Source organism: Centruroides vittatus, unplaced genomic scaffold (genome assembly GCF_030686945.1).
Source record: "Centruroides vittatus isolate TY-2023 unplaced genomic scaffold, ASM3068694v2 contig_13, whole genome shotgun sequence".
NCBI lineage: Eukaryota > Metazoa > Arthropoda > Arachnida > Scorpiones > Buthidae > Centruroides > Centruroides vittatus.
In genome coordinates, this window is record NW_027120828.1 from 828,138 (window position 1) to 847,813 (window position 19,676).

Below are 19,676 nucleotides of genomic sequence, written 5' to 3' on the forward strand. Positions count from 1 at the left end.
AAATCAAAAAACAGCTCTGTAGTTTGCAGTTGGCGAGGCGAGAATCCATGACAAACTACCCAAGTATTCGATAGTTTTATCCATACAGCCAACGATGGACATAGAAACAGATAAAATTGGATTAGCTCATCAATGGGCGCTAATAAAGGCAATAATAATCAAACACTTGGAGAAATAGGATGAAGAAAAACTTGAGGTAACTGACAGACGAATCAAAATATTTACTGAAATACAGTGGTGCCTTGATTTAAAATTTAATTCGGTGGCCGTTCGAACTCTGAATTGATGGAAATCCGTTATGAGACCCTAAACAATACTAATTTTGATAAATTTAAACAGCAAATGAACATAATTAAATAGTAAATTAAAACATGAAAAGAATAAATAAATTACGCAAATACTGCATAATGAAAATTGCATTCATTGGTCGCACACCGTCGACTTCGGCATCTTAAATATGGCCGCCAGATACGCCATATTGTACCGCTTTCATGCTTGGTAATAAGTTCCTTTTTCACCTCGATCGTCGAAACTACCACCTTCCTCTTAGATTTCGTTATTTCCACGCACTTCTCGGATGCCATGTTTAATAGGTAGGGATTATAAACATTATGAAGTTTTTAGCTAAATTTTATGATACAGTATTTTGGTGAAATAACTGGCAACATTTACTTTCGTTTGTCATTTTTTATGTAATAAAAGAAATAATAAATTCTTGTTCATTTAAACATTAAAATTTCTTCTTTATTCATCCAATCTGCATTGGAAAGCTGCAGATTATCTGGCTTCAGTGAAGCCCTCAATTTGTTCCCCACTTTACCCATAACATAGATAAACCCAGATTGTAAATTTTGTTCTTGCTTCATCCATTGATTTTTGGATCAGGTCAGCTATATCCGCCTGTGACTTGGTTAAAACGCGCTTTATACGAATAATATCCAACTTAATAAACCAAAATACTTGAATACAGCATTACCAAGTTAATCTTAGCTTAATTTGATTCACGGACTTTTGCCGTAACATAGGCATATTGTATGTCATTTAATACGAACTGTTTTGGATTTTTTTTGTATATTACCCTTTCGATTCCTTAGAAATCAAATTCATTCGAATGACTGAAATTTCGCTTATGCTTCAGAACCTCATAAACTATTTTCTGGTGAAATTTCGACAGAATGAATCAGAAAGAGAAAATCGCAAATGAAAAGTGAAGTTATTTTCGCTTTCGCACAATCTAAACAAAAATAAAGACTGAACCACTCGAAAAAATAGGGTATTAGTTACAACTGATCAGGTTTTGGTACAGCTAACACGGCACACCCAACGCTCTCTTCCTCTTCCCGCATTGGGTCCATGTTTATGTATGTCTTAGATAAAAATAGAAGACCAAAATTCAATAGTAAATAGCAAATTCCAAAAAATATACAATTTAATTTTTATTAACTATTATTAATATTTTTTGTTTGCCGACAACAGCCTGCCCGACTGGCTGTTGGCAAACAAAAGATATATAACAAGATATGCGCCACAAACCAGAAGGATCAGGATACCAAAAGTTTTATATATGTCCCAACCTCTATAACGGTGGTTCCCAACCTTTTCTAGGATGCGGAACACTTTTGTGAGCAATTTTCTTTAGTGGAACACTTACTTAAGTTAATATGAAATACATAAGCTTGTCATCAGTTATTTTATTAGAATTGAGCAGTTATAATTCAAAATCTCTACTCATATTATTAACGCCAATTCAAAGACAGGAAAAAATATACCTAAATAACTTTAATGGGAAACTTGTGCCTGATGTTTTTTTACATATTTCATTCAGTTTTTATCATTGCTTTTATCTTATTCGAAACAGTAGTACACTCCATAAGTACGAGTCGTACAGTACATATATATTTAAGTTTATGAAAATTTTATGATTTTAATTTTTTGATATTCGGCGGCTCGAATATGATTGTACACTTTCCGATTTGCGACTAAATCTGCGGAACACTTGGGAGATGCTTACGGAACACCAGTGTTCCGCGGAACACCGGTTGGAAACCACTGCTCTATAACAATAACAACTAATGAACGGTGAACGGTTGCAACTGCCTACTTACATGGCCGGATGACCGAGCGGTCAAGGTGGCAGCCTACCGCTCTGGGGGACCCGGGATCGAATCCGAACGGGGTCGAATAATCTCCAGGAATTTTTCGGGGAATGGTCCGTTCGGATATGTCGGGCCCCGTCCCTCACCACCCGGTCGCCCCATTGTGGGCCTAGCCGAACCCATAATGGGCCTACTGAAAGAGGCCCTCTTAGTGCCCACAGGGCGGAAAGAGTTAAAAAAAAAAAAACTGTCTACTTACAGATATGCGGGCAAATGAACCGGGAATCTAAAGAGAATTCTTCAAAATACAGGATATTTTTCTCGGAAATGTCGAAATTCGGGAATTTCGAATATCGGCGTCCCAACAAAAACTAACAGGACAAAGGGACGGGTAAATTACGAAACGGTCTCGTACAATATTGGGCACCTGGTCACTTCATACTGGCAATTCCGTTAACATTACTCTGTCAAATCGCCTCTAATATTCACTAAGCTGTGTTCACAATAGGCTACGTACGCTAGTGTACGTGCTAAACGATTGGCTGTTACCAATCGTTTAGTATAATTCGTCATTCTTCCATTCGCGGCATAAAGAATGAACAAAACCGTAATAGAAAGATTGAGTTAGATAACAAGATTGGATTGACGGAAATACGGTACGCAACACCTGGATGACTGCTAAGGGGGATGCCTCCCCGGAGAACCTTTAATGGAAAATTAGCATTACTTACACAGTGCGGCAATTATATTCCGGGACTGGATCTATAAAAATGAAACAAAACAATTTTATTCAAATCTTTTTATTAAATTATTTAAAATACTCTCCTCCTGCTTCAATACACTTTTTACAGCGATTCAATAGTGATTCAAATGCCTGCTCAAGCTCAATTTTCGGTATTGCCTCTAATATGCGCGTAGACTCTCTTTGGATGGTTTCAATATCATTAAAAATGCGTCCTTTCAACTTCATTTTCATTTTTGGAAATAAAGAGAAGTCACATGGTGCTAAATCGGGGGAATACGGCGAATGATTCAACACACAGACTTGATTTCGTGCCAAAAATTGATGAACAATCAATGATGTGTGACTCGGTGCGTTATCGTGTAACAAACACCAGTCATCAGAATTGCGATATTCTGGTCAAATTCGACGAATTCTTCCCATTAATCGTTGTAAAACTCCCAAGTAGAAAGCAGCAGTAACTGTTTGATCCTGTGAGACGAACACACGGTAGATGATGCCTTTGCTATCGAAGAAAACAATGAACATCGTCTTGATTTTTGATGGAACTTTTCGTGTTTTCTTGGCTTGAGGTGATGATTTTGACTTCCATTCGGCACTTTGTCGTTTTGTTTGTGGGTCATATTGAAAACACCAGGTCTCGTCACCAGTAACAATTGATTTGAGGAAGGTTGAGCTGTTATTCGCTGCTCGTACAATCTCTCTGGAATGTTCCAGTCTCATCAATTTTTGCTCTTGGGTTAGTGTGTGCGGAACCAATTTAGCACAGACCTTTGTTTTGCCCAAATCTTTTTTAAGAATTTGTCGTATTGTCTCTTTGTTGATGTTTAATGCCTGTTCCATCATTCTCAGTGTCGCATTGCAATCGTTGGATACAAATTCTTGCACTTTTTGAATCGAATCTGCTGTTCGAATTGTTATTGGCCTTCCCACACGTTTGTCGTCCTCCAGTGATTGTCTGCCTTCCAAAAATCGCTTGTGCCACTCAAAAGTCTTTGGCCGTGATAAACACTCACTTCCATACACTTTTTGCATTATTTTGAACGTTTCTGTGGCACTTGTGCCAAGTTTAGCGTGAAATTTAATACCAGCACGTTGTTCCATTATTATTTTCCGACCTGTAACAAAATAAACTGATAAACAAAATATCAAAAACAATGATAAATGTCAACCGATTTAAATAAAAGTTTTAGGTTATGTTCATATATGTCCAAACTTCAATGACATAAAATTTAAACAGATGTCGCTACTGGTTGCTGAGATATAGCTTCAGTCCCGGAATTTAATTGCCGCACTGTGTAAGTATTAAACCTGTGAAGAAAATACTTCACGTGGCCAGGCGCGAAACCGCGGCCACCGAATTGTCAGTGGTCACGTAGCAGTCATAAAACTGTCATACGACAACTTATTGAAGTATTAAATTGGTAACGTAGTTGTCCAAAATAGTTATAATTTTGATAAATGAAATTCGAATTTAAAAAAATTGATTCATTGCTAAACTATTTATTTCTCTATTTAACTGAAATTATAAAACACTTATTTCTTATTTCGGGTTAATGATCTGGTAAAATCGCGTAGCCTATTGTCGTGCAGTCTACGCGATGTCGGCAGTATGATGTCAGATGAGATTATCTGAAGCAACTTTTGTCACATAGTGTAAATCACTTCTTACTTGATCATCACCGAATATTTTATTTAAGTCGAAAAACACAAATTCCTTATTTCTTATAGTAAATCGGTCGTTTAGAATTATTTCTATCAAGCTAGGAAACAACTTGGAAAACAACCGTGTATCGATATTGATATACAATCGTCCATCTTGTTTAATTCTTCTCTGTACTTCAGAAGAAAGACGATTGTTTGCAGATTTCGTAAAGATTCTGTATTCCGAAAAAATATATTCCAGAACTGCAGTTTTGCATATGAATTGGCCTCCGAATTTTAAACCAATCGACATGTAGCTCGTGACGCAAGTCTCCTCTCTCCTCTGTCAGAGGCGACAAGTGAGACTGAGGTTGTCTCCTTGGCAGAGGCTCTCGGAAGTATCGGTCGTCGATGGACCAAAATGTATTCAATTTCCTGGCAAGAGTAAAAGAAGTTAAATTAATAATATTGCATGAGAATTAGTTTCTTCGGTAAAAAATAAAGTATTTTTCATTAAGAGTGAAGACTTTTATGGCTCAAATTTATGCAAATTAAAACTTTTTATAACGATTTTTCTAAATGACGTATCAAAAGCGTTCGGTTGGCGGCGCATTTGGTCAAAGACTCGTTCAGTCGCCGAGCGCCGACCGAATCATACGTTATCTTATGTTTTGATGTAATAATACAATTATTAAACAAATACTGTATATCCGAGATGTAAAAAAAACTACTCCAAGTAAAAATTTATGACAATTTAGACGGCGGTCAAAATTTTTCTTTGGTAAAGATAAGCATGGAGCTTGAAAGCGGTACCCACAAGATTTTCATCTATATTATTATTTTCTGTATTTCGCCTCCAAGCGCTAAGCTTATCTTTACCAAAGAAAAATTTTGACCGTCGTCTAAATTGTCATAAATTTTTACTTGGCGTGATTTTTTATATCTCAGATGTTTTTGTTTGGATATACCCGTACTGAATTCATTTATTGTATTTACAAAAGAAAAAAAAATCACTCAAATTACTGATCTTGTTCTCGATCTCCAGTAAATTCGATAAAATTCCACAATTCCAAGCCGTAATGTGTGATATTCAAATCTTTGCATTTGTGACAGTACTAGCTGTTTTGACAACTCTTTCTGAAATAGTGTCTTTTCTTGACTATAAATTGGTTTTGCATTAGTTTGATGGAATAATGAAACGGAATATGAGGACGATCTACCAATGGAAAACTATGGAAAACTGGGTCCTATTTATATGTGAAGAAAATTCAAAAATTCTGGGGCCAGCCATCAGTCAGGACCAACTACCAGTGCTTGTACTTTTATTCACTCGGACGCCGATATCCCGATTATCTGTCTTTCCCTCCCCCTTATTTTCGTCATTGAAGGCAGTGATCTGATTTAAATAACAGATTGATTACTCTTGGAAGTGTAATTGACCGTGGTCAAATTATTTCTAAAACAGAACAACGAAGTATAAACTGTGAGATTTTTGCATGGTTTCATTTCTTCTGGAATATATTTTATTTTCTCTAAATGCTAACGACGATAATGTTTCTTTCAAGAAGTACATAACTTTTCGCTATGAACTGTTAGATTTAGCCAAAATCGGGCAATTTTCTGTCCTTGCCCGACTCCATTCTTAGTATTGTGCCGGTGACTGACGTAAACTGTTTGCTGGTTCAAAAAAGTATACTCTGAAATAAACACAGCCAAATGAATCGAAATTTATCTGCCAAAATAAATATGAAATGATTACTTTGAAAAAACAAATGGCAGCATTTTTGATGCTATTTTGATGCAGTTGATTAATTAAGTTGATGCGAAAAAGCGAAGTTTGATCTATGAGACATCGTAACTTCAGAAAAAGCAAAATCATACTTAAATATATAATAAAATCAATGATCGGAAATAGAATAAACAAAAATTTTAGTATCCAGATAAAAATGCAGCAGCACAAACGAAATAAACTACAACTGATTTTATTCTTTACATTTTGATCATTCAACGATGTGAACAGGGGGAAAAAGTGCCAAACGAGCATCTTAATTTACAAACATCACGAGTAACGAATAGTAATAATATTGAACCTATTCGATTGTCGCCAACTAATTTTTATGACTTAAACACCTCGTTTAATAATCGTATCAGCGATTACAAAGAACGTCAAATCTTCGAAGTTTAAGGAAGTCGAAACATCCGTTCATTTTATTAATATTTCGGTACATTTAGACGAGAAGACACGAAGATTATAATGAAGGAGGCGGATTTCCCTCTCGTCCTAGATTATTTTGAACAAAGAAAAGAATATAATTTATCTTTCAAAAAGTATTAAAAGTTGAACAAAGAGGGTTCGGAGCCAGTTTTTCTACTAAAGTCTATTCCCACGCTAAGACGCGGCTTACAAAAAATACACCCAAGCAAAAGTTTTCCAGACATTTAAAAAATTACAAAGCACGTTACGTTTATCTTTCGAATTTTTCTTTTCTTCTCTCGAAGCTAGAATAAAAAAATGTAAGAAATAAATTCGACTAACAGAAACAAAATATCTTACCTTAAAAATCAGATATTTAGAAAACGATAGAGAATATGTACAGTACCTTACACAGCGAATGCAATCAGTCAATGACATTGTAAGCATTTTTGAATTTTAGAGAAGCAAACTTAGCAGTTTAGAATTTCCTATCACTAACAATCGGTAGTCTACTAGAGAGATAAATAAGAACTTCGTAAGGCTGAAAATTTCGCGAATAAAATGAAGCAGGAAGGAAAACTCAGCATATTAATATTATATAAATAACACCGAAAAATATTTACTGATACTGCGAAAGCTGCCTTACAATTAAACAGTGCTTTAGTTGTAAGTACAGGCCTTAATATTTAAAACATTTTCTTATACTTCTTCAATTAATTAAAATTAAGTAAAACCCTTTCGTTGTTTATAATAATTATTTACATATATATAGTGCATCTTTCAGTGTAGAATTTGTATTATATGAATGAAACACAAATTCCACCCTTTTTATAAATTCGTATTAAAATCTATTATTCTAGAAAGCTGTTCTTTATTAATCTCTTCGTAGAATAGTAAATTAACAAACTATAGAATAGAATTAATGTATATATAAATGGATTCTTTCAAGGATAAACGGCAAAATACTGTAAACGGGAATACTTTTTCATTATAAACTAAATAAGAAAGTGCTTCAATCTTCGACGTTACTCGAATGAATTCTTTTAAAACGTAACAAAGTTGCTGACACCACCGATAAAATTAAACACGTTTTAATCGTCTGGTTTTAATTATTTATTAACTGTAAAAAGGGAATAAAATTTAGCCTTAGAATGCGAGAATCAGCTATCAATTAACTTATGTATAAAGTAAAGGCCAGGTTTAATTTTTATGCGACCACTCAACTCCGCTCGACTTATTGAAATTTTATCTTCTTTTACTTACCAGGTACTTATCCTGGAACAATGGCTAATACTTTCTCTTTAGACAATGGGGAAAAAAGCGCCTAGGGAATGTTCTCTCATCCCGTGCGATAAAACCTATCGCCGATTTAAAGAATTTTCTAATTGTAAATTATTATTTATAAAACGATATATATCGGGATTACACGTATTCGATTAAAAGGAAAATTACTTTTCCTGTAAGAAAAATTGCGACATTTACAAAAGAGAATGAAATTAAATAGATTAGAAAACATGGCAACAAATATCCGATGTTATATTAATATAAAGTAACAATTAATTCCAATAGTTCCCATTACATTTTCAGAAACGAAGCGCCACTATCCGAACGGTCGGAAATATTACACACGTAGTACTCCGTGCGCTGATAATTATAAGGACCGATAACCCACGATAGAGTACGTCAAAGAATACCGCTTGCCACCGATATCCATCATTTTCAATGATCCCTTATCAGCGAAGTAATCATTCTTTCCTCAACATCGTATAACAATAGCGTAGTCTTTAATTTCCAGATGCCGTCCGTACATCGAGAAATCAAAGACCACAAAGGTTACTCTGTAATAAACCTAATCTGGAGTGTCTGGTTTAGAACCGAGTTAGTTGCCTTCGTCTGGTTCTAGTTTACGCTCACGTACATCTTGATAGATTTACAACTTTTGCTTAACCGCCGCAGCCATATTATTTCCAAGCTGGTCGAAGCGCGTTACGTAATTTCCACTCGATTTTCCTATCGAACGGATTTTAATCGTGACGGTAAACGCCGAAATTATCAAATTTAACTCGTAAACAGTTGGTAAAACGTCTCCGCTAATTAATTCAGAAAGGCTTTTTAATGTTGTGTATAGATTTCGGCGAAATACTCGAAAAAATAAAAAGCGGAACGAAAAGATTCGATTCGTTTGATCGATGACGAAAATTAATAATTATATCATCAATCTTAATAGTTTATTGCAATAAATATCTTGCAATCTTAATAATAAAAAAATCAATAATATGGCATACTAATAGCTTATTAATATATTATCAAGCGTTTGGATGGAGAAAGGATATAATTTCTCACTTCTTCCATCAAGGAAATGCACCGAGTCGGGTCGGGTTACCGGTACAAAATGTTGGAAATTATATCGCGAAAATTAACCGTTTAAACTAAATTATCCAGCAATCTAAACAATTGGTGAAATACTTTAATATTTTTAAATAAGTAAGGAACGACAGAGATGCTTGGCAGTTTTTACAACGTTTCCGGTGGGCAAATGCAATGACGTCAAAAACGAATCGTTTCTACTTGCGTCATTATTTAATCGGACGAATTAGACAGACATTCGCCCGCTTGGCAGACGTTACTTCGGAGCCGGAGGTCACAACCCGCGTATAGCGAATAACCGTCGATAATAGCGGAGCTAAGACATGGTAGGGAATTCAAAACGATTGTCTATTCTTTACTCGGCTCTATAATTAGAGGTAGAAGAAGTAGTCGTATAGAAAGAGGTGTAGGACGGAGAATCGCGGCGAAGAAGAAAAGTCTTTTGAATGAGAGTTACTCCGTTTGCCAGACGGCAGAGGCAATGACCCAATAGCTAACAGGTTAGGTTAGCCGAAGCAGACGGCTTGGTGATGATCCTCTTCTTTTTGTTTCTTGTTCTACATTCGACCGGACGTCAATGAAAATCGTAGCGCATTCAATGGTTATCGGCGATTCTCTTTCTATCCACCCATCGTCGTCAATTACGACTTCCAATTACGTTTTACTCCCAAGAAAAATAACTCAAATCTACTCAGATAAGACGTCTGTTTTCAACATTAATACAGTTTCCCCGGCCGCTTACTCCAAAAATCTTTATAATTTAATTAATAAATGTGCGTGTAAAATCAATTTCTACAGTTTACGTAACCGTGCAGGTAAGCAGTCACTCCCGTAACAGTATCAGAGTACCGTTCGATTCCTATTTCGTTTCTACCTCTTCCTGTTAATTTACATGCATTACGTGATGTTCACGTCTCCAGTTAACCAAATTCGTCAGATAAAAATACAATTTTTGCTTTTAATATTTCACAAACAATCATTAACGTATTAATTAACATTCCCTTTTATTAGTACTAAATATCTCGCCTTATAATTTGAAAAAAATCTTCATACAATAGTTTGCTTTTCCCTAAAAATTAGAAAGTAAATCCTTTTCCTTCGTCGTCAATAGTTAAAAAAAAAAAAAAATGCAAACATCGCATTTCCGGTGTTTTTATTCTTTTACGATCTTCGACAATTACTTTTACAAAATTGTTCGACGCAAATTCGCTAAGTAACACGACAAAATCAAGACCTTTCCGTTTAGAAGAAATGATTAGATACGGCTCGGGATAAGCCTTTACTGTATGTCGAGATAATTCGACCAATCTTAACAGAGTTGTTCGTTGCGTGTGAACATAAATTCTTCTTCGTTCCGTTTTATTCATTAAATCTCCGAAAAAGACTACGAGAATGGTGAAAAAGATAAAGAGTAACGAAACTTCCCATTGGTCGACGGCCGGTGGGGGTGTCGACTTCCCGGACCCTAAACGTTGACGCCGATGGCTTTACGGGTCCGATTTTAACCCGGAACGTCGCTCCAGTCCTATTTACTTCTTCGTTTTTCGACGTTCCGTTTTCTATGCTTTCCCCCAATTTTCCCGTGCAGTTTATCCTCCTCTCGTTTTACGTCTCTGCCAATTAGCATCGGGCTGTGGCAATTTCCCAATCAGAAATAATCCGGTCCCGTTGCGAAAATACGGATACTTCCGTATGTAAATTTCCTTCTACTTTTTTGCGCGTGCTTGATAGAATGGGCAAATGGCGTCCACTTCCCGTGAGAAGAGTCCAGATGTTCCACTGTTGGAAACATCGCTCGGCCTAAAAGCTTCTCTAAATTATGTGGACACGTCATGCAATTCGATTTAAAGAATATTTAAATAGAAGACGCCTTCCCGACTTTTATCCCAAATTTAAATATTACAAACCACGCCGGTCTCTACCCGTCTGAACAAAATGGTAGAAAGTGGAGGAAAATATTCTTTTCCGGCCCGGCCGTTTCCCCGGGGTAAGAATTCCCGAACGTGGTACCACGGGCCACGCGTCCGAGAAGGGGGCGGGAGTAGAACTGACAGAATATTCCAATTTCCCGCCGGAGACCCATTTCCGACTTCCTAATGGGACGCGGTCGGCCGAATCTCTACTCAAGTCATCGACGGTGGCACCCGACGAGTCATCGACCCGGCTGGTTACCGCTTTCGACCCACCGATGCTAAGCACGTGATGTCGACACAACTCCGTATATATAGATGATCCGTTAAATCACGTGTTAGGCTCGGGGTGGCGCGTCTTCCGACTCGGTCTCGGTTGGCGACTTGCGTTCTTCGTCGATGCCATGATCTTACCACTGCTCCTGTTGGGTATCGGCTCGTCCCTACCGGCCGGGTACGGCCTACGAGGTCCGCAGCTTCCGCCGGGTGAGTGTCTTTCGTCTCTTCTATCTTTAGTGGCCACCGATGCCTCCGTCGCGTTCAATTTCCCCCCAAAAAACCTCATCCCAGGATCATAGTTTAGGGAAGCGCCGCTGCCAATCCGTAGTGATGGAGTTTTCGGGGGGTGATCCTCCGAAAGTGTCGCCTTGTAGGACGGAGTGGCCTTTCTCTCTTCCTTCCACCTATCCACAACTTCACTAATTCGGCCTTTAAAGACCAAAGTTAAGCCCCGAAGACCGGTTATTTAATTAGTGTATTTTACTCAAGTAGTAAAATGGAAACTAGTGATACGGAGATAGATCTCTTACCAAATTCGTTTCATACATCTTCCTTTTCTAAAATTAAATTCTAGCAATTTTTATTTGTCCATCGAAAATTTTTGGCGTCCGTGTTAATCGGCTGTTCCGTTCGACCCCGGTTTGGTCTTGCGTGCGATTGGCGCGTTAATCCGGTAATTCCGGGAATTTAGGTGTTATAACAAAGAGGCATCTTCGGTATCGCGTAAGAACCGACAAACGATGTCAAGGTCTAATTCTCCCATTTTTTCGGTTCCGCTTCGTTGCTTTTCTTCGCCGGATTTTAGCCTCGCCATCGACCTTGCCATTATTTGAAATGGTCCCTTTTAAACCTATTTTATCGTTCGTCGACGTACAATCCGTAACGAACGTTTCGGGCGAAAATTTCCAGCAAATTAGCGTGTGACCGAATTTTAAAAAAATTTCAAGTAAATCCAACATATTCCTCCCTCGTTTCTAAAGACCTCTGTCATTTTTTTCCACCAATTACGAATTCTTTAATCTTGGCGTAAGAACTAAGATTTTTACGTAATCCACTACACGAACCAAATCGAAAAAACACCTTAAGAAGCAGTGAGAAATCCGATATAACTGATCGAATTGGATGTCCCAGAGGGCCTTTTTCACTCCGTCGACCGTTTATCGTCTTTTACAATTCTTTCGCTCTTTCTTCGCCACATTTTAGACAAAAAGTATATTTTAATATTCCGGAAACTGGTCCCGCGGCCGAATCTCATATATCATCCGGATCCATCTGGATTCCGATCGACGGAACCCACCTGCCACCTTCGCCTGTGCCCACTTTCTATAGATCTACCCACGTGACCGATAACGACCATTTCTTTATACCTTTCTTAAATAATTTCAGCGCCGGGACATAATATTAATTCGGAAATATTCGATTAAACGTCGAGGATCATTACGCGTGACCATCTTCCTCGAGTAAGAAAAAAAAAATGAATGACAACAAATTAATGTTAAATCTCGAAATAATACTCGTTCGTCGCGTTTTAACGTTAGAGCGATCTTAACGGGGGAGTCCACTAATACACCTTTCTTTAAATTATTTGTGTGTTTTAGATATTAGAAATTTCATTCTCGAGTTCACTTACGCGATCGATGAATCATTGGGATATATACCATGCTTCTCACATGTACTCTATCAGTCCTGGGAAAATGAGGTTGAGGAGGTTGCAAGACCGGATACGCCTCTTTCATGACCACATCGTGCCCGAAGCTAGCTTTCTCACAATTAGGTAATTACAAATCAAACCACGATTCAGTCATTCAGAAATACACGTGTTAGGTTAGGACATTAATAAACTGGCAAAAGAGAGTTTCGACAAATTTTATGAAATATATAAATGTTTATTAATTAATATTTAAGCAAACTCCTACACTTAATATAGCAAAATGCCATCCTACTATTTTAAAATATCGATTTACAAACAAAGAAAAATTCCGTAAAATTAACAATAAATTATCGAGGAAAATACTACGTTAACTGATTTTTTTTTCTTTTTTTAAATATTTATAGGTAATGTAACCATCTGTCCGGGAGAATGTGTTCACAGCTTGGCTGCCATTTTATGCGACCATATTATAGAAGAACTGCCTTGCAACGAAGTTTTTCTGAAATGTTGCGTTTCTAAGGATTTAAAACTTGGAACACCCGTCGAGACGTCTCCCCCTCTGCCCGACGATTATATGGAACCCACGAGAGATCCGGAAGAAATGAATGAAGATCTAACGACTTCCGTATCGGAAGCTATTTTGAAAGAAACGAATGTAACAGATTCTCCACCGTTAAGACAGACTAACGTCACATCGGAATTTCTTTCGGATGGTCCTCTAAACAATCAACGAGAACCGTGTCCGGGACACTGCATAGAAAAACAATACGCCAGATTTTGTAGTAATTTGCTACGAGACTCTATTTGCGAAAGTGGCGTGTGTTGTTCGGTGAGTCCAACTACATCCACGCCTTCAACGAAAACAACGGCTCCTCAGTCGTTTCCGTCGAAACAAACGTCCGTATCTTCGACTTCCGGACCTACGTGTCCGAGTAGCTGCGTTTCGCCGCTTTTTAGTCTTTTATGCGACGAAGTAATGGAAAATTTCCACTGTCCAAACGAGGGAAGATGCTGCTTAAACAAACCCGAAACTACGGAGGAACCGTCTTTTAGACAGTGTCCAGGATCCTGCATTCCTACTTTTCTCAGCGGAGTCTGTAATAAGCCTTCGAAATTAATTTTACAAACGTCCGACTGTAATGCCGGAACCATCTGCTGCTTTACTTCCGATGTGAAAGATTCGCCTGCAAACGGACAAAGACCTCCCTCTCCTCCGGTTCGACAGAAACCTTTCCCGCCTCACAGACGCCCGGTTAACCACGTCCCGTCTCCACATCATTCGATTCCTCATCTCAGCACTAAAAACCCGCAAGGCAACCCGGGATTCGAAGAAAACCCGGCAACTCCCAGACCTCTAGAACAACCGTTCTGTCCCGGACCCTGTATAGCGTCATTTTTAAAATTCACGTGTTTCGGTGCTAACGTCGTTCACGTCGGTTTTTTCTGCGCGAAGGTCGGATCCGTATGTTGCGCACCCCTGTCCGAAATACAAAAGTACGAACATCTCGCTCACGCCACCGATTTGCAAAAAGAGTCGAAGCCTTCCGAGACTTCCAATCGTAAGTATCGACCGGGAAATTGATTATTGAATTGAAAAAAAAACCATAAAATGGTAGAATGTCGCGAAAAATGGTCATTAATATTCATCAGTTCTTTTTAATGCGATTATTATTATTATAGCTCTCGTCGACATGCGACCGTCTCCCTACGTATGTGGAATAAAAGGAACCGAAAGAAGAGAAACCCCCAGGGTTATTGGTGGAACCGATTCTATTCCCGGAGAATGGTGCTGGCAGGTATAAGCATAAATACAAAGCTAACAATTATATCTGTAAACAAATGCAAAAAGGATTTTTCCGTCCTTATAAACTACGATAACTCGTGCCCTTCTTTATTTTCGAAATCCTTTAACTCAAGGAATTAACTTTTTTGAATTTGTATGGAAAATTTTAATCTTTTTAATAGTAATCTGTATGTAACAATTTGCAACGAAGTATTTACAAAGTAACAGGTAACGAGAATAATTTTACCTTTATAATAATAGAAAGCTTTTAGAAACCACTTTTTATAAAAGGAATTTCAAACGTAGGAAGCGTAATACTGCATAACCAACTTTTAAAGCAGCTCAATTGATACAAACGGAAATTAAGGCAAACAAATAGGAAGCAACACGATTATTAGTAAATCATTTACAAAAATTTGAATCTCCAAATATTCGGAAACTAAATTTTACATAAAATTGTTATATGCAAGGCTAGAATATCTAATCTGGGCACTAAAAATCATTTAAGTTATGAGATTTACTGCCTAGATAACTAAGTCCGGGACATCTAAACAATAATAATTATTGATTAAAATTAAAAATTGTCGACGGTATTTAGCCTACATTAAAATATAAATTACATAAAAATCATCTTAGTTATATACCTTATCTACACGTCCTAGCCTTAGTTATAAGGTATATAAAGTAACTTCGTTTGTTTTTCAATCACTTCCAAAGAAAAACAATTTAGTTTTCTAATTAACAATCATCACAATCAATATTCAAAGGGAAAAAAATTGAATATCCTAGAAATAAAGACTCAAAATTGACGTCTACGAACATCCAGGTCAGAAAAAACGGTCGGTAAATATTACATCGAGCGTAAATGAATAAATAATACCATTCCTACGGGCGGATTCTTCCCACACCCAAACGCAATACAAGTAAATAGAACGAAACAATGTCCTATATCTTAAGTCCCGAAGTAAAGTTTTTTTTTTCTTTCGAAGAAAGACCGACGTTTTAAATAAATAAAACACCACCTTTTTTTAAAAAATTAATTCGTATTTGAATTATTTGGTACATTCAAATATATATAAAAGGTCGATAACTTTCGAATGCCGACTATCGAAGCCTATAGATAATGTTCGAGAGAAAATTCCAAGGATCCTATAAATACCCTTAAGTGTCTTTAAAAACTGGTCGGAATGAAAGAACAATAATATACGAGCAGAGAAAGAGAATACAGAACTTCTAAGAAAAGAGGATTTGAGTTTTTTTTTTTTTTAAAACACGAAACGGAAAATATATTCGTATTCTGTTTTTATTCCAAGTCGATTTTAAATTTCCGAGATCCTACAATTAACATCAGTAAATCGAAACATTTTAAAGCCAATACAGTTTATTTACATGACGAATCTACACCAAAATCCACCCTAAATATTCCTTTATTTAGGGGTATGCAACTTTTCACTCTCAGACAGCATTTCGGACAGATCTTAAGGTTATCTTTTCTGTTTTAATCCTCTTTTCCAACCAAAATGTCTGTTTTAAAAGCGAGAATCCAACAGTTATTAAGTGAAACTTAACAGAAGTAAAGTCATATTTTTTCTATATATTATTTTTTAAATGATTTAATACGTGCTCTCTTCATAAAATGTATTCGTTTCGTTACAGGTAGCTCTAATTAACGCTCAGAATCAATACCTGTGCGGAGGTGCGCTCATCGGAATCCAATGGGTTTTAACTGCCGCCCATTGCGTCACCAAGTAAATTCGTTAGACAATATTCCGTTCGAAATAGTGGTAAATTCATTTTTGATACTTCTCGAATAACGTCGTAATTTCTCTCTACAGTTTAGTCAGAAACGGGGACGTCATATACGTCAGGATCGGCGACCACGATCTTACAAGTCAATACGGAAGTCGAGGAGCTCGAACGCATCGAGTGGCAACCACTTACGTCCACCACAGCCACAACAGCCAGACACTGGACAACGACATCGCTTTACTCAAGCTGCAGACATCCGTCGACCTCGACACCAGCGCCTGTCTGGTGTGTTTACCCGCTAGAGGAGCCAATCGACAGGCTGGAAAAAGATGCATTGTTACCGGCTACGGTTATCAAGGAGAAAGTAAGACTCGAATTTTCCTTTTCTTCCTTTTTTCGTAAATTCATTTCTTATAACAAAGGAAAGCGTGAGTCATCAATACTATAATGTCAGTCCTGTGTGTTATTTCAGTAGTTCTGTAAATGAATACAACGAATATGATTATCTTAATAACTAACTACACGAAGGGCACAATCCGAAATCGATTTCGAGACAGACGAAGCGCATCTCGATCAAAAATTTGCCTTTATTAACAGTGAAAAGTTTCCTGAGATTTTTGAGGTAAAAATCTCAGAATGGGAATTAAATGAAATCGAAAATAAATGGACTAGAAGAAGGTATACATTGATTTAGAAACTAAATTACTGTAGCAGAATTTTATATCATAAACATGCAGAATCGTACAGGTGTTCCAGTTAAGACTATCAAACAGTAAACCCCGAGTTTGTCTCACGATTAAAGCAGACTTTGTTATAAGACAAACTTGGATTTACTGTTTGATAGTCTTAACTGGAACACCTGTTGATTTTTTGCATTTATAATATAGGATTATAAGGCATTCTATTACATAATATACATAAAAACTACCGGGACTAGATTATTCGTTTATCAGGACTTTTGAATCTCCGTTTTCGAAAAGAATTCCACCTCATTCAACCACCAATACACGAAATAACCACGTTGAATTGAATTCTCTTTCCATTGAACAAACGGAAACAAAAATCGGAATTAATTAAGTAAAATTACGACGACGGTAAATAGTCCATTATAATCAGCAATGATGAATCGGATCCTCCTCAGAAATAACTATCCGGAGAATTATTATAAAACATATTCGGCCCCAAAATACTATTTTGGAATTATTCGCATATTTTAAAATCACCAACTGTGAATAGCAAATCAATACTTTTCATACAGTTGGTTTAAAAACATGCGAATGATATTAATACCGTATATCTCGGCGGATAAGTCGACCTTCAGATAAGACGATGTATAAATTTTCGTCGAAGTTTTATAGTTTTAGCATATATCTGTCCTATAAGACGACCCGCAAACTATCAACGGCCTACGAATTTAGTTTAGATCAGTGATCATCATATGAAGAATAATACTGTATAGCGTATACGGAATTGTCGTATTTGTAATTTTTCGAACGAATAAATTTTATTTTCTTGCATCTGGCAGCACTACCTTGCGATTTTTGCAAACATTCGCCCTAATTCGGGCATTCTGGTAATGACCTTGACTATTCACAAAAACATCCTATGGGCTATTCTATTTTGTGCACATACCCTACTCTCTTCTAGTAAATAATTACGGTTTGTGTCTTTTTATAATGGTTTTAATTTATATAAATTTCAATCTAATTTTTTTGTATCTGTCCTATAAGACGACCCCGGATTTTGGGGGCCATTTTTTAATGATTTAACTATCGTCTTATCTGCCGAGATATACGGTAATTACAAAATAGTATTTTTGGGCCGAATATGTTTTATAATAATTCTCTGTATAGCATACTTCAGGGGGGGGAAAAAAGACGAACTTTTCAACCCGAGCCTTACTCACTCGTCACGATTCGTTTATAGAATTCGGTGTATAACGCACAGGGAAAAGTTTAAACAATGATTTTTCGTAAACTACTGCTCATTGGCAGGAGTTACGTTACCGTGCGTTAGCGGAAGGGGTTTACTAAAACCTATTAAAATTTCAGCAAAATCCAAAATGTTAAAGTTTCGACGTCGTAAAAGTACTCAACGAGAAGTGAAGACCGTAAGTAACAATAGAGTTTTCTTGGCTCCCAAACGATTTTCTTCTGTGACTATGGCGATTGGCAGTTATTTGTAATAAAAATACCCGCCAAACTTTATCATCGAGAGCTCGGGCGAAGCTTGTAAGACAAAGAAATCGGATGAAGGAAGACGAAAGAAGCAATTTCTATTTCTTTTATTTTATTCTTTTGTTCTTTCAGACGGACCGATTTCATTAAAAATTCGTCAAACCGAACTTCCCATCGTCGACGACCAAGAATGTTCTGTCAAGATCAACGCGGTGACGGAGAAACTCTTCATCTTGCCGGCGGGTAGCTTCTGCGCAGGGGGAGAGCGAGGAAACGACGCTTGTCAGGTATGCTCCACGTCGCTCGAACCCGGACAAAATGGCTCAACGTTAATCCGACCTTTTCGTTACTTCAGGGAGACGGAGGAGGACCTCTGGTGTGCCAGACGGACGACTACTACCAGTTAACCGGATTGGTTTCTTGGGGTTTCGGATGCGGACGGGAAGACGTTCCCGGAGTTTACGTCAAGGTTTCCGCTTTCGTCGGATGGATCAATCAGATAATTAGCGTCAACGCTTAAAAAGGGAGCGGCGGTCGCCGTCTTCCACGACAATTATTAACTGAGGGAAATGGTTTTGGCCTTTAAGCGAGACGACGTCGGAAACACGAAATTAACTTCGCCCGATTCTTACATCGAGGAAGGGTCGAGTCGATTTAAGAATCGGCGATTTCCTTTCGTCCTCCTTCCCTTCTAATTAGGTCCTTCGACCGACCGATCCGACCGTCGTCCCCACCGCATTTAAATCCCGATTATCGACTGGGCGCCCGACCAAACAGTTCAATTCCGACTCCGAGTTGGAAGACCCTTCTTTTCCGATATTACAACAGACCAAAGATTTTCGTTAATACTCGTAGTCCGCGAGAATATTTATATAAAGTGGGCGCCACAAAACCTCGCCCTATTTCTATATTGACGCAATGCCATTGTCCTCCCAATAATTTATTATTGATTCCCGTTTACTTCGCATTCCTTCGATTCCCGTCTTCGCGTAAACTTTGTTTTTTTTTTTTTTTTTTAACCAGACTTTGTAATTGGTGAACACGCGTAACGCGTAACGTTCCGGATTACTTTTATTTATCGTCA

The 19,676-nt window shown here is 37.4% G+C and overlaps 3 protein-coding genes across 3 annotated transcripts in view; 1 reads left to right on the top strand and 2 right to left on the bottom strand.

Annotated features, from left to right (window-relative positions):
* Nucleotides 1–3,237: 3,237 nt before the first annotated feature.
* LOC136989772 (protein GVQW3-like) lies at nt 3,238–3,942 on the bottom strand. The gene has a single exon (XM_067288038.1). The coding sequence runs from the start codon at nt 3,940–3,942 to the stop codon at nt 3,238–3,240; it is 705 nt and encodes a 234-aa protein (XP_067144139.1).
* A 561-nt stretch (nt 3,943–4,503) lies between these two features.
* The window catches only part of LOC136989614 (TELO2-interacting protein 2-like), a 47,012-nt gene continuing 31,839 nt past the window's right edge, over nt 4,504–19,676 (bottom strand). The window contains exon 12 of the transcript XR_010882933.1: nt 4,504–4,917. The gene's annotated coding sequence lies outside the window, so the exon portion shown is untranslated. The remainder of the gene's footprint in view (nt 4,918–19,676) is intronic.
* On the top strand, nt 11,250–19,595 carry LOC136989557 (protein masquerade-like). Its single transcript, XM_067287775.1, has 7 exons — nt 11,250–11,439; nt 13,288–14,442; nt 14,564–14,679; nt 16,323–16,414; nt 16,502–16,779; nt 18,725–18,879; nt 18,948–19,595. Exons 1-7 carry the CDS (start codon nt 11,358–11,360, stop codon nt 19,110–19,112), a joined length of 2,043 nt encoding a protein of 680 aa, XP_067143876.1. The 5' UTR covers nt 11,250–11,357; the 3' UTR covers nt 19,113–19,595.

Bases quoted from the DNA above. Each gene is read 5' to 3' on its own strand.
- LOC136989772 (XM_067288038.1), bottom strand. From the start codon at position 3,942: ATGGAACAACGTGCTGGTATTAAATTTCACGCTAAACTTGGCACAAGT.
- LOC136989557 (XM_067287775.1), top strand. From the start codon at position 11,358: ATGATCTTACCACTGCTCCTGTTGGGTATCGGCTCGTCCCTACCGGCC. The intron at 16,415-16,501 runs GTAAATTCGTTA...TTCTCTCTACAG, and splicing joins GCCGCCCATTGCGTCACCAA to TTTAGTCAGAAACGGGGACG. The intron at 16,780-18,724 runs GTAAGACTCGAA...TTGTTCTTTCAG, and splicing joins CTACGGTTATCAAGGAGAAA to ACGGACCGATTTCATTAAAA.